Raw genomic sequence first — 13,854 nt, 5'->3', positions numbered from 1 at the left:
AAGTATATTGACAGAGAACTTCCAGAAATGCAAGCTGGATTCGGAAGAGGATGTGGAATGAGGGATATCATAGCTGATGTCAGATGGATCTTAGCTGAAAGCAAAAGTATACCAGAAAGGTGTTTACTTATGTTTTATTGACTACACAAAAGCATTTGATTGTACGGATCATAACAAATTGTGGATAACATTGACAAGAATGGGAATTCCAGAAGACTTAATTGTACTTGTGAGGAGCCTGTACATAGACCAGGAGGCTGTCATTAGAACAGAACAAGGGGATATTGGATGGTTTAAAATTGAGAAGGAAGGAAGTGTGTTAGGGTTGTATCCTTTCACTATACTTATTCAACTTGTATGCTGAGCAAATAATCCGAGAAGCTGGATTATATGAAGAAGAACATGGCATCAAGATTGGAGAGGAAGGCTCATTAACAACCTGTGATATGCAGACGACACAACTTTGCTTGCCGAAAGTGAGGATGACTTGGAGCATTTACTGATGAAGATCGAAGACTATAGTCTGCAGTATGGATTACACGTCAGTATAAAGAAAACAAAAATCCTCACAACTGGACCAATAAGCAGCATCATGATAGATGGAGAAAAGATTGAAGTTGTCAAAGACTTCATATTACTTGGTTCTACAATCAACACCAATGGAAGCAGCAGTCAAGACATGAAAAGACGTAAGCCTTGGGCAAATCTGCTGCAACCAAGTGCTGAAGAACAGCGATGTCTCCTTGAAGACTAAGGTGTACCTAACTCAAGCCATGGTAGTTTCAATCTCTTCTTATGCATGTGAGAGCTGGACAATAAATAAGGGAGAAGAGTTGATGCTTTTGTGTTGTGGTGTTGGTGAAGAATACTGAAAGTACCATGGTGTGCTAACAGGACTGACAAATCTGTCATGGAAGAAGTGCAGCCAGAATACTCCTTGGAAACCAGAATGGCCAAACTTCCACTACTTTGGTCATGTTGTCAGAGGGAACCATTCCCTGGAGAAGGATATCATGCTTGGTAAAGTAGAGGGTCAATGAAAAAGGGGAAGGCCCTCAACAAGATGGATTGACACAGTCGCTGCAACAATGGGCTTAGGTATAGCTGGGACCGTGAGGCTGGCACAGGACTGGGCAGTGTTTCATTTTGTCGTACAGAGGGTCAATATGAGTTCGAGGTGACTTGACAACGCCTAACAACATGTATATACTACTTGTTTGTGGGCCTATCCATATCGTCACTTAATTTAACCACTCCTAGTAATAGACTTCATTCCATGTTTTGGTCTTACGGACAGCACTGGGGTAATCCCAAAAAGTGCGCTGCCAGATACAGGTTGGTCCTTTTTTCTTGCCCAGCTCTATTTAGCCATTGCCTTTCCACCTTCCACCAGTGGGTGGTGCTGTAGCCATATATATTCATGTATAGCCGGACTTGGAGTTCCTGAACATTGTTTTAGTGGCAGGGGTTGTTGTTGTTATGTGCTGAGTCGGACTGACTCCTAGCGACCCCTCCTTGGTGGTGGATGGGAATGTGTGTGAAGGAGGAACAATCAAAACAGTTGCCATTGAGTTGACCTTGACTCATGGGTATGCCATATGTGTCAGAGTAGAACTGTGCTCTGTAAGGTTTTCAATAGTATTTTTCAGAAGTGGATCAGCAGGCTTTTCTTCTGAAGTGCCTCTGGGTGGAACCTCTAACCTTTCAGTAAGCAGCCCAGCATGTTAACTATTTGCAAACACCCGCCCCCCCACCCCACCCCCGCCAAAACTCCAGGCTGGAGGAGGGAGGACAAGCTCATGCAAATCAGCTGCCCCTTTGACCACAGAGATAATCCAAATACAGAAAACAATTTAAGTAAAAGGACATCCATCACAGTATTATTCTCTTACTTTTATCTAGTGTTTTTATATCAGACATACCACAAATGCATGGCTCTAACAAACAAAGTTTTTCTCTCGTAGTTTAGAAGGTTCTAAGTCTAAATTCAGGGTGCCAGGTTTAGGGGAAGCCTTTCTGTTGGCTCTAGGAGAAGGTCCCTGTTTTCTTTCAATGTCTGTGCACTCAGAGTCCCTTGGAGACCTCCATGGGTCTTGGCATCAGTATTCCCCTGGGTCTGGGATGTGCTCTGTACAGGGACCCTGGGTCTAAAGGATGCACTATGCTTCTAATTCTTTCTTGGTGGTAGTCATGTCCTCCTTGTCTGCTTGTTTCTCTCTCCTTTTGTCTCTTGTAAGGTAAAAGGTCATATAGGACATACCTCGGGGAAACTCTCCTTACATCACATCAGACTGTGATCTGAGTAAGAATGTTGTATCCTACCTTAATCCCCTTACAACTGATTGGCTGATCACATCAGATCACATCATGGGGGATGATTATATCATTATGTAACTGCCAAATTTTGTCATTACAGAGCTGCCAAACCACTGAAAATCATGGTCCAGCTAAGTTGACACATTTTGGGGGGACATAATTCAATCTATGACTAATCTTTATAATAAGAAATAATTAGGGTTGACTCAAATTGCTAACAGGAGAATATACTATTCTATATGGCCATTAAAAATATTTTTTTGCAGTGCAGTACCATGAAAAAAAAGTCATAGAAGGTGTCACAAAAAAGACGTTATATGGGTTTTGTTACCATCAAGTCGATTCAGACTCATAGCGACTGCCCCATAAGGTTTCCTAGACTATAATCTTTACAGGAGCAGATTGCCAGGTCTTTTCTCTTACAGAGTGGCTGGTGGGTTTGAACTGTCACTGACCTTTTGGTAAGCAGTCAAGCACTTAACCACTGTGCCACCAGAGTTCCTAACATTATATGGAAACAACCTAAATATTCTTTAACAGATGAATAAATAAAATGTGGTACATACATGCCATGGAATATTACTCAGTCATAAAGATAAAGGAAGTCCTGATACATGCTGTGACATGAAAGAACCTTGTAGAGATTATACTGAGTGAAATAAATTGATCACAAAAGGACAAATATTGTATGATCCCACCATATGAAATAGTCAAACATATAGAGATCAAAGCTTATTAGTGGTTATGAGGAATGAGAGAGAGTGGGAAAGGGGGAGTTACTGCTTAGGGGGCACTGAGTTTCTGTTCATGGTGGTAGAATAATTTGGCAAAAGATAATGGTGATGGTAGTACGACATGATGAACATAACCAATGTCACTGAATTATACAGGTAAAAATTAACAAACTAGCAAATGTTATTTATACTTTTACAACAGTATATGAATTATTTTAGAAAAAAAAGGAAAGACATCAGAAGTCCATCATGTATCAGTAGAGATGAGCTTCAGAAGAGGTAAGAGAGAAGAGGAAGGTGCACAGTTGTCTGTGTGTCTGTTGTCTGAGAGCCCCCCTGGATGGCTATGTTGCCTTTGTCAGTAGACACTCTGTCTGAGACACACTGGTCTTCCAAGGAGGTCCTGGGTGGCTTGTGACAAAGGGACGAGAGGCAGACCTGGCTCCTTATACCCTTTGTTCTTTTTGAGTTTTGTATCTTAAGAATGGGTTACCTACTTGAAGGATAAATAACATTTAAATTTGAAAAAGAGAAAAGAATAGTGACTGCCAGGAATGTGTTAGAACACCAGCAGGTTCTTTTTCCTCATGATGAGAAAACAGAATGTGCAGGTATATAATTAGGCTTTGCACAACGAAATCAGACTAAAGCTGTGGAACGAGGAGCCGGGCACACAAACCAATGAACCAACACAGCCCTATTTTTAGGGGAAAAGCCTAGAAAGAAATTTCCTAATATAGCAGCGGGGCTATCTTTGGATGAGAGGAGTGACTGTCTCTCCTTTTTCTATATTTCCCAGATTTTCTATAATGAATATGTACTTTTTAAACTTTTTATTATATAAGCAATACACATTTATTAGAGAAAAATTAGAAAAAAAATAATAATCCCACCCCTTAGAATTACCGTTGCCAAATGATTCTGTGTTTTCTATTTTTGTGTTTGGATGTATATTCCTTTTGTTGGGTGCCATCGAGTCAGTTCTGACTCACAGCAACCCTACAAGACAGAGTAGAACTGCCCTGTAGGATTTCCCAGGCTGTGATCTTTACGGGAGCAGATTACCAGGTCTCTTCTCCCCTGGAGCTGCTGGGTGGGTTTGAACTGCCATCCTTTTGGTTAATAGCTGAGCACTTAACTTTTGTGCCACCAGGGTTCCTTAAATGTCTAGAGTCAACGAATTGCATTATTTTCACAGTGCAAAGAAATAACGGTGCAACTAGCTCTAGGTCTTACCAAGCTGATCTGGGCTGGGTTTGGCCTGGGCTGAGCTGGACTGAGCTAGACTGAACTGGACCATTGGGCTACGCTGGGCTTGGCTGAACTGAGCTGGGATGGAGTAAGATGGCATTGGCTGGGCTGAGGTAGCATAAGCTGAGCTGAGCCGGACTGGCCTGCACTGTGTTCAGCTGGGCTGAGCTAGCCATGGACTGGGCTGAGCTGGGCTGGGCTAGACTGGCTGGGGATGACCCTTCTATCTTTGGTGTCTGCAGGAGCGCTGTGTGGCTGCGCTGGCCCGGGTCGAGCGTACTGACTTCCTGTCTCCCATGTGCATCGGTGAGGTGGCTCATGTCAGTGCTGAGATTACCTACACATCCAAGCACTCTGTGGAAGTCCAGGTCAACGTGATGTCTGAAAACATCCTCACAGGTAACTTGTGGATACTTCCCACCAGGAAACTTGGCTAGGAATAACAGTGACAGTGATAATAAAAGCAGCAGCAGCAGTTAACATTTACTGAGTGTTTACTCTGTTCTGGGGCCTGGCCCAAACACTTTACTTGGGTCCCCCTCCTGTCATTCTGCCATCAGCCAGAAGCAAGTACTCCTACTTGTCACACTTTAGCGTCATTTTACAGACAAGGAAACTGGGGCTCAGACAGGCGAGTCAGAAAGATTGCACACCTGAAAGCTGGCAGAGTAAATTCAGACCCTACCGCCTGGCCCCATCTCTGAGTGTGTACCCTCTGCTCACCAACCAGCCCAGTCCTGGGCAAAGGTGGAACTGGCCCCCTGCCATCTCCCCTGCCCTGGTTGCCCTTGCTGTGCATAGTAGGGGTCTTGGTGCTATGAAGGATACTTCCTGGAGGGCCTGCTCTGGGCTTTCCTTGCCCACCCTGGCCCTGTAACCCAGGCATAGATTGAAGTTCACTGGCGACCCTTTGACTCTGGTTTGATCTGAATATTCTCTTCCTTGGTCGTGGTAACCATGGAAACCCCTTTTCATCTTCCCACTCGGCACCACAGGCGAGTGTGGCAGCAACAGTGCTAACACGCACCCGCATACACTTCTTTTTATAACTGTGCTTGTATTGAGGGAGACAGCCTCTTCCTTTGTCCCTGGGCTCCCTGCAGAGGCCCCTTCTTCAGATCCTGGGCCGCCCCATAGTCCAGGTGCAAAGGAAGATGTTACCTGGCTTGTGTCCTTTTCTTTCTGACCTCCCTACCCCTGGAAGGTGGCTGCCCTGCCCAGTGCTGTGCTTGTAACTGCAAGGGGTGGGCACCTGCTTTTCCTGTGGGGTGGGCTAGAGCATGTGTCTCCATCTAAACCACCCTGCAGACCTTGGCAGGATGGCCCAGTGACAGCACAAAACACTTCAGCTGAGCAAGAACTTGGGTGCGAGCGGGCACGTTTGGTGTGCTTGTCTTTGTCCACTGTGACTTGACAGGTGGCACTGGCATTGATAGACCCTTGGGTCCCAGTCTCTGGCTGTGGCATAGAAAGGGATGCCCGGCACACTCTGTTCTACACTGAGATCAAGGCTGCAACCAAAATCAGGCTCAGTGCAGAGGTGGGTCTCCCCAGAGGGATTTTGGGGTCCCTGTCCAGTTTCCCAAACTGCAGTTTGCTGCACTCCTGGGTGGGCAGAGCTAGGGGATATAGCCTTGACCCCATCCTGATGGAGAGGGGCATCTGCTGCCCTCTCCTGCCTGTTTCTGGTTCATTTGTAGAGGTGATCCTGGCAGCACTGCTCTTTCATTGTAACTTTGCCATTGTTAGAACCAGCAACCGTCCTTGTCATTAAAGCCTCTTTCTGGCACAGCAGGAGCCACCACCCGAGAGGAAACCCAATGAACAGAAACAGGGACAGGAGAGGTGGCAGGGGGACAAAAAGGCATTCCTGGGCTCTGTGTCCTGGCTGGAGGGGTACGTTGAGGACACTGTGTCTCGAAGAGGTGCTGAGGAAGTGTAGGAGGAAGGGAGGAGACAGGGTAGGCTATAGCAGGTGGCCTGGTGGAGGGCGAGTCTGGAGGCGCTTGCTTCTCCAGAGAAAGAGAGGCAGACGGCTCCGTCTGGGTTGCTCTGAGTGGTTAACTTCAGGAGAGAGAAGGGACTGAAAGATACAAGTGAGACAGGGGCCATGGGATAGGCCTTCCCACACACTGTCTCCTCAGGGATGACTGGTCAGCCACTTCTGACCATCAGGGGCCTGGAAGCCTCAGGGCTCCCTTTGCTGCATAGTTTTCCCCTCTTTGGAGTTCAGGGTCCAGCATTGCCAGGTTTGTGGCTTTTTTCATCTTGACCTTCCTATGTAGCACCTTGGGCAGGCCCTCTGACTACCTCCTGCATGGCATCGTGGCTCCGTCTCTGCATCCCCTCCTTTGGGTAGCCCTCCCATTCCCTCCAGTGTTGGTCCCAGGAAAAACAGCTTTTCAAACTGAGCTGGAAATTTATGTCCCTTTCCTGCACCCTGGTTCTCAGCCAGGGACAGTTTGGGGCCCTAGGGGACATGATTGGTTGTCCCAATTGGGGAAGTGCTACTGGCATCTAATGGGTAGAGGACAAAAGATGCTGCTATTCATCCTAAAATGCCTAGGATAGCCCCACAGCAAAGAATCATCCAGTCTAGAGTGCCAGTGGTCCACGGTGGAGAAAGCATAGACTGTGACGTCTGAGAGGAAGACTTGTGTCTTCTCTCCTGGGCATCTTTGGTTGGCATATAATAGACATGGAACCAATAAATGACGGGTGAATGCGTGAAAGAGTGAATGAATGGAGGTCACCAGGAAGGCCTGGGCCGCCATGCTGAGATGGGAAGCTATCGGGATTTTGACTAGGAGATTGGCATGATCTAACTCTTAGTTTTAAAGGCTCACTCATGCTTTTGGAGTGAGAATGCAGAGAACCAGAAAGCTCTTGAAAGAGCCAGGCAAATGGGGGCAGACAGAGTGAGTACCTCTGTCTGGCCGGTGAGGATGCTTCTTTCTCCATAAGCACTCTTGCCTCTGTAGCCCTCAGCCTTGCTCCTTCCCTAGATGGGGAGTGTGAACCTTCCTGGGAGGGAGAGAACTGGCCTTGCTTCAGGGAGCACACATTGCTGGGCTCTACTTCTCACTTCTCCCTCCAGGGTGAGATCTGGGCAAGCCATGCCACCCCACTGTGCAGAGAAAACAGAGGCTTGGAGAAGGCAAGTAACATGCCTGGACTTTTTAGCTCTTAGCTATGGGCCGGTCCCTGGGCTTGGTGTTTTCCCAGGACCGGAAAGGAAGAGGCCTCCTCAGCACAAGGCTTTGAGCCCCAAGGGCTGTGGCTTTTCAACATGTCTTGTTCGTCGTGCTCCAGATCGTTGCTGTGGGGCCGGACTCCCCCTTCTTTCTCCTCTGACCCAGCATGCCTCTCTTTCATCTCTGTGTTTCCCTGTCTCTGTCCTGTTTCTCATCTTGGTGTCTGTGCCTTTGTCTCCCTGTGTCTCCCTGTCGTCTCTCTGCTGTCCTCTCTCTGCCTCTCTCTCTGTGTTTGAATATGTACCAGTCTCTCTATTATTCCAACCCTGGATCTCTCTAGGCCTTTCTGTCTGTCTTTATGTGTCCACCAGAATTTGAACTCAACAGAGACAGGGGACTGAGGCTGTTTTGTTGACTATACCCTCAACACCAAGAACAGTGCCTGGCACACAGTGACCCCATAAATACTGGCCCAATGGACTCTGATAGACAAGGAGACTGAGGATTCAGGTTACACACCCAGGGTCATTAGCCTAGACATAGCTGAATCACGCACCAGTTCATGTGATGTCTATGGGTTTCCTCCGCAGGAGGCAGGGGTCCCCAGTTGTGTGTGCCCCTTGATCTGGGCTATGTTGCCCATCATGAGGAGCTCCAGCGAGCAAGAGAGTGCACTCTGAGGCAGACAACCCACAAACCTTTTCCTCTGCGATAGTTCATTCATCTCCAGCAACTGTCAAAATATTAAGCTAACTAGGACTTGATTGCTGTGAATCACTCCAGAAAATAGCTGGTAGCTTTTAAGATTTTAAAATAGATGTTTTCAATGCTGCAGTTGTCTTTGGATGGTTTTATTAAATGATTGAGAAAGTACAATTAGCATGTTGTGCCTCATTTGCTCCATGTTGTTCATTTAGGTCTAGAAGAGGGCCATTCTGGGTTTCCATGGAAACCAGCTTGTCAGGCTGGCTGTGGCGGAGGCAAACAGGAAATCTTTATTCCCAAAAGCAGCTTGTCAGATCTACTCACAGTCAAAGTGCAGTGAAAATATTTCCTGTATTATTTGCCTATCAATCCAAAGCCCAAGAAGCCTGTTAGCCTGACAGTGTAGCCGTGTCTGTACAGAGTGGTGGCCATTTGTGTTTGGAGCAGTGCATCAGGCCCCCATGGGCTTCAACATCCCGGCTGCTGCTGCTTAATTGGCCCTCTGGGAATTGACTTGGTGCCTGGGACTAGGTTTGGGAGGAAACTGGCACCAGAGGCCCAGGTTCATCTTGGAAGGCAGGTCAGAGAGAGCTGGAGAAATGTGAACTTCTCAGGAGGGTACTTTGAGGAGGCCGCAGGGCTGCATGCACCTTCCCACTCCCTCCCTGTTATCTCCAGCAGTCTGCCTGCCCACTCTACATTGGGATCTTCCAAGATAAAGAAGGTACTTTTTAAAAGCACCCTTGCAGACATTTCCCTGAAATTGCCAGGGGTGAGAGAATCTGTGTTTAGGATGGTACCACATTGCTGTGTACCCTCAGCAAACCCCTTGGCCTCTCTGAGCTTCAAGCTCTTGCTGTGTAAGTCTGTGAGCTCAGTTCTCAGCCCAGACAGACAGGCCTTTCTACCCTGCAACCTCACTCTGCCCTGTGGTCCTGCTCTGTGCCCCAAGGAAGGTTCTGTTATCTGTCAGCCCAGAGGGAAGCCAGCAGCCCACAACCTATCTCTCAGCATGTAGAAGCTTCTGGATGGGGACTGTGTAGGTCAACAGCAAATCCAAGTGTCTGGCATGCTTGCTTCCCATGTTGAAGGAAGTGCCTGGGGTGGCAAAACAGGGCTTTGATGAGCTGAACGCCACAGCTTTGTGCTGTGGCCAGAATCTCTTCCTGTGAGTGGAGAGCAGGGATACAGTCATCTGTGAGGGCCATGGTCCTTCTGGACTCTTCTGTCTGGAGGAGGTTCCTTGAGGTGGGTAGACAAGGTCTATCAGAACCTTCCTTGTCTGAGAAATGACATCCAGCTCCTCTGCAAGCATTCAGGAATTTGAAATGAAACATCAGCCGAGCTTGATGAGTGGAGATTGAGCCAGTTAGGTAGTGGCTTCGGCTTGCATTTTCTCTTGGGCTTTGTTCTGGCCGCTCTAGGGGGTGGGAGGTCGCACTGTGAAAGAGTTTCGCCCACAGACTAGTGAGCGCTTCTCTCTGGGAGCCTCCCACAGGGTTCTGAAGAGTTTGCATAGTGAGCCCTCCTCTTAAGGAGTCTGTGGGTGGCAGACGGTTAGCACTAACTGAAAGGTGGGGCTTCCAGACCACCCAGAGGCACCTTGGCCTGGTGAGCTACTTTAGGAAAACCAGCCACTGAAAACCCTGTGGAGCACAGTTCTACTCTGGTTGCCACGAGTCAAGGTTGACTCAGTAGTAGACTGGTCCTCCTGTCAAAATACCAGCCAAGGTGAGGCAGCCTGGTTGTTGCCATATTAGAAGGCTGACAAGCCCTAGTCCACCCAGCGCTATGGGGTGTGGAATTTTCCCATTCAACTTCAGGATGGAAAACTGCCCTGGCCTGGGCCCTGGGCTCAGGCACCGAGGTGTGGATGAGAGACTCCAGTGGGTGGTCATGGTGCCCACACAGCCTCTTCCTATGGCTTGAGGGTTTTAAGTCTGTGTCCACACTTGTTCGCCTTGGGGTGGAGGCCAGGGGAGGCAATGGGAGGGGTGGGGGAGTCTGCCTACAGTACCAAGTGGATGGGCAGTGCTGGGTGGCAGCCCCTCCCCCTTCAGGACCATCTCTCATGTGCTTTTCTTCTCTTAAGGTACCAAAAAACTGACCAACAAGGCCACCCTGTGGTACGTGCCCCTGTCGCTGAAGAATGTAGACAAGGTCCTTGAAGTGCCCCCTGTTGTGGTAAGGCAGCCCCTTTCCTTTATCTCCTACTGACTGTGTGGGAGGCTCTCTTAGCTCAGGGGTGGTCTAGCAGAGCTAATGGGGTGGCCCAGCAGGCAGGTGGGCTCTGGGGGCCCAGGAAGGCATGTATACGTGTGGTGGTTCTGAATGTCTAGAACCTTTGAGTGCATGTTAAATTCATACTAGTAGTAAGAGTAGGCTGGCCCAGAACCCTGGACATCACCCACGAGGAAAGGCTAAGATGGACGGGGATGGAGACACTTCCTTCTGTGCAAATCTAGGGCTGCCAGCCCCCAATCTCAGGCCAATTTCTCCTCAGAGGTCCCCATGAGCTGGCTATTCTGTTGGCTTCTGGTGAAATGGGTGTTCAGACATCCTTCGTTTCAGCCTTTTCTCTTTCTTTCTCCTGCCCCACTCCTGGCACTTGCTTCCTCCTTGGGTTTCTCTCAGCTTGGAATGGCTGGGGACAAAGGGTCTGTACATGGAAAGAGTTACTGTGTCCCTGTACCATCCTACTCAGTCCCTTCCAGGAGTATGCCATAGACAGGCTTCCACAGCCTTGGTGTACCTTTGAAGGCAAATGTTTGCCAATAGAGCACTTTATTCACTCCCTGAAAGCACTCTCGTGTCTCCTTCTCCTGTGGCTGACTGTCCACTAGATGTTCTAAGGAGCCTCATGGACCCCACTCTCCCCCCTCCCCAGCTCATCCACTGGGTCCGAGCAGACCTGCTGCATTTGCTCCCACACATGAGAGGAAGAAAGCCCTTCACAGAAGTAAGCAAAACCTGGAGGTGCCCGCAGGGTCCACTCCAGCAGGAGGCCTTCTCATGTCGTTGAGATCCATATGGAACTCATTTTCGGAAATCATGGGACTGAGAACCAGATTGTCAGGGTTCACGGGGCTGCTCTGTCTACTTACAGACCTAATGGAGAAATGTGCACTTCTGATTCTGACACCCTGTGTCCTTTCCCATGCCCTATCCCTCCTTGCATGGAGTTAGACAGGTACAAGGCCCTTCCCCTGGCCTGGCTCACAGTCCTCTGTCTGTGGGCCCCTGGGAAGGGCCCACGTGGACTGGTAGGGACTCACTCCTTGCTTCTACCTCAGCTATAGACTGTAAGGGGCACTCCCTGAAACTGGCTTCCTGTCATCTCTCCCTGTCTCTGGCTCCACATCTACCTGGGTGCCCTGTCAGGGTCCCAGGTGCAGTCATAGCTGGTGGGGCGCCTCTGGGCCAGAGAGGCTAGCTGCAGGCTCCATCTATGGTTTGGTTCAGATTTTCTTTTTAATCTTGGTGACGGGGAAGAATAGTGGTACCACTGTGAAGCCAGTTGGAGTGACAGCATCTGGTCTGCCATTCCAGCCATTCCACGTGGAGGGAACAGCCAACTCCTGAGTCAGAGTGGGCTCATGGCGAGGATGGTCAGATGGTTCAAACATGCCCGCTCCTCAGCCTGGCCATGTCGCCCTGACACACACACACACATGCTTTCACACTCACATGTGCTCACTCACTGCATCTGGGCTGCTTTCCCCCTCTTTGCTGCCTGCTGGAGATGGAAGCTCCATTCATTTTCAGGCAGTGTACCTGGAGGTTTCTGAGACCTGAGAAGCAGAAGTCAGTCTAAGGCACAATGACTGTTCTCTTCTGAAATGACCAGTGCACCTGCCACCACTTTCATCTTTTCCACTAAACCATTGATGTTAAAGTAGCCACATCACACATGAACACTCAGAGTTATTTAACTGATTTTAAGATTAAAATGCTACACAATTTGGAAACCTCTATCCTCCCCAAAACTCAAACTCACTGCCATCGAGTCGATTCCAACTCACAGTGACCCTCATAGGGTTCCCAAGGCTGTTAATTTTTACAGAAGCAGACTGCCTCATCTTTATTCCATGAGCAGCTGGTGGGTTCGAACCACTGACCTTTTGATTAGTAGCCAAATGCCTTAACCACTATACCACCAGAGCTCCTTGGAAACTTCCACAAGGCTATATTTCTGACTTCACCATTGCATGGTATATTGTAAGGGGTGATATTGAGGGAAGGTTGGGGGACTGAACACATTAATTTTGCTGTTTTTTTGCCCCTCAGGGCTCATGTGCTGAGAGCTCTGGAGTCTCTGGCCAGCGTGGGTGGGAGAGAGCTCCAGACCCCGGTTCGTCTGAAGCTAGCTGTCTGAAGCGCTGAGCTCCGACCCTCTGTCTTCTCTCTGTGCTCCTCACCCAGTAATTGATGTGCTCCCTCCCACATCCTGGAGGGGCATCCAGTCACTTTCCCATCCCTTTGTTTAGCCGGCTTTGATATGACATAAATATCAACTTTGCCCTTTGTAGGGAAGAGTGTTGAAACTGTTCCACTGAGCTGCAGCAGGGAAAGCTCCAGATGGGGGAAGTCACACAGCTCCCAGCTGCAGCTGCTGCTAATACTTATTTGTACTTCTCCCCCTACACAAGCTAGGCCCACGTATAAGCCTTGAGTTACACTTGAAATGTAGGTCTGCTGCTCCCACTGGCAGGGGCTAGCAGGAGTCCTGATGCGGGGACTCTAGGAAGCTCAGCTGCTCTTTCTGGCTTTAATCATCATTTGCATTCACCTGCTGGGTGGTAGACAGGCATGAGGCTTCATGTATCCTCCAGCATCCTCCTGTCAACCTCTTTGTAGATGGCGGTCATTTATTAAAGAACACATTTTTCTCTATACACAGATATGTGTGTATTGATACATATAATCATACACACATGGATGGGAGCTTTGGTAGCGTAGTGCCTAAGGCACTTGACCGCTAACCAGAGGGCTAGCGGTTCAAACCCAATAGCCACTCCTTAGAAGGAAGATTGGGCAATCTACTTCAGTAGTGATACTGTCTCAGAAACCCAAGGTGGGGGTCGTTATGAGTCGGGTCCGACTCGATGGCACATAACAACAACAACAACACACACATGGATAAATATCCTTCCTACACCCACACCCACACATATATATATATATATAACACACATACATATAGATATTTCTGACACACATATATGGGTATTCATACATACATAGATATCTCACACACAGATATTACATCTCTCTCACACACATATCACACACCCATACAGCTATACACACACACATATATAGATATTACATACATGTAGATATCTTACACACATAAGTATCTCATATACACACATAGATGTTTCTCACACACAGGTATTTCACACAGACATTATCACACACAGATGGATAGATATCCCTCTCACACACATATATTTCACACACATTTATGTGTCATACAGATAGCTCAGACACAGAGACACACATCTCACACATACAGATAGATCTCACATGTATAGATACTTCACACACGTGTCACACATAGATGGACAGATATGGCACACATGCGCATGCACACACATGCTCATTAATGAAGAATATGTCTCTTTGTGTCTCCCAGGAAGAAATTGAGCTGC

The 13,854-nt window shown here is 48.2% G+C and overlaps 1 protein-coding gene across 1 annotated transcript in view; it reads left to right on the top strand.

Annotated features, from left to right (window-relative positions):
- ACOT7 (acyl-CoA thioesterase 7) overlaps positions 1 to 13,854 on the top strand; it is a 181,076-nt gene that overhangs the window by 90,927 nt on the left and 76,295 nt on the right. Inside the window, exons 3-4 of the mRNA XM_007942577.2 lie at positions 4,544 to 4,700; positions 10,293 to 10,384. Coding sequence (XP_007940768.1) covers positions 4,544 to 4,700; positions 10,293 to 10,384 — 249 coding nt within the window. The remainder of the gene's footprint in view (positions 1 to 4,543; positions 4,701 to 10,292; positions 10,385 to 13,854) is intronic.

The sequence above is a fragment of the Orycteropus afer genome, unplaced genomic scaffold (assembly GCF_000298275.1).
Source record: "Orycteropus afer afer isolate SDZICR_OR568_19922 unplaced genomic scaffold, OryAfe1.0 scaffold00094, whole genome shotgun sequence".
Classification (NCBI taxonomy): Eukaryota; Metazoa; Chordata; class Mammalia; order Tubulidentata; family Orycteropodidae; genus Orycteropus; species Orycteropus afer.
The sequence above is the reverse complement of the archived record's forward strand: the minus strand, read 5'-3'. Positions and strand labels throughout refer to the sequence as shown.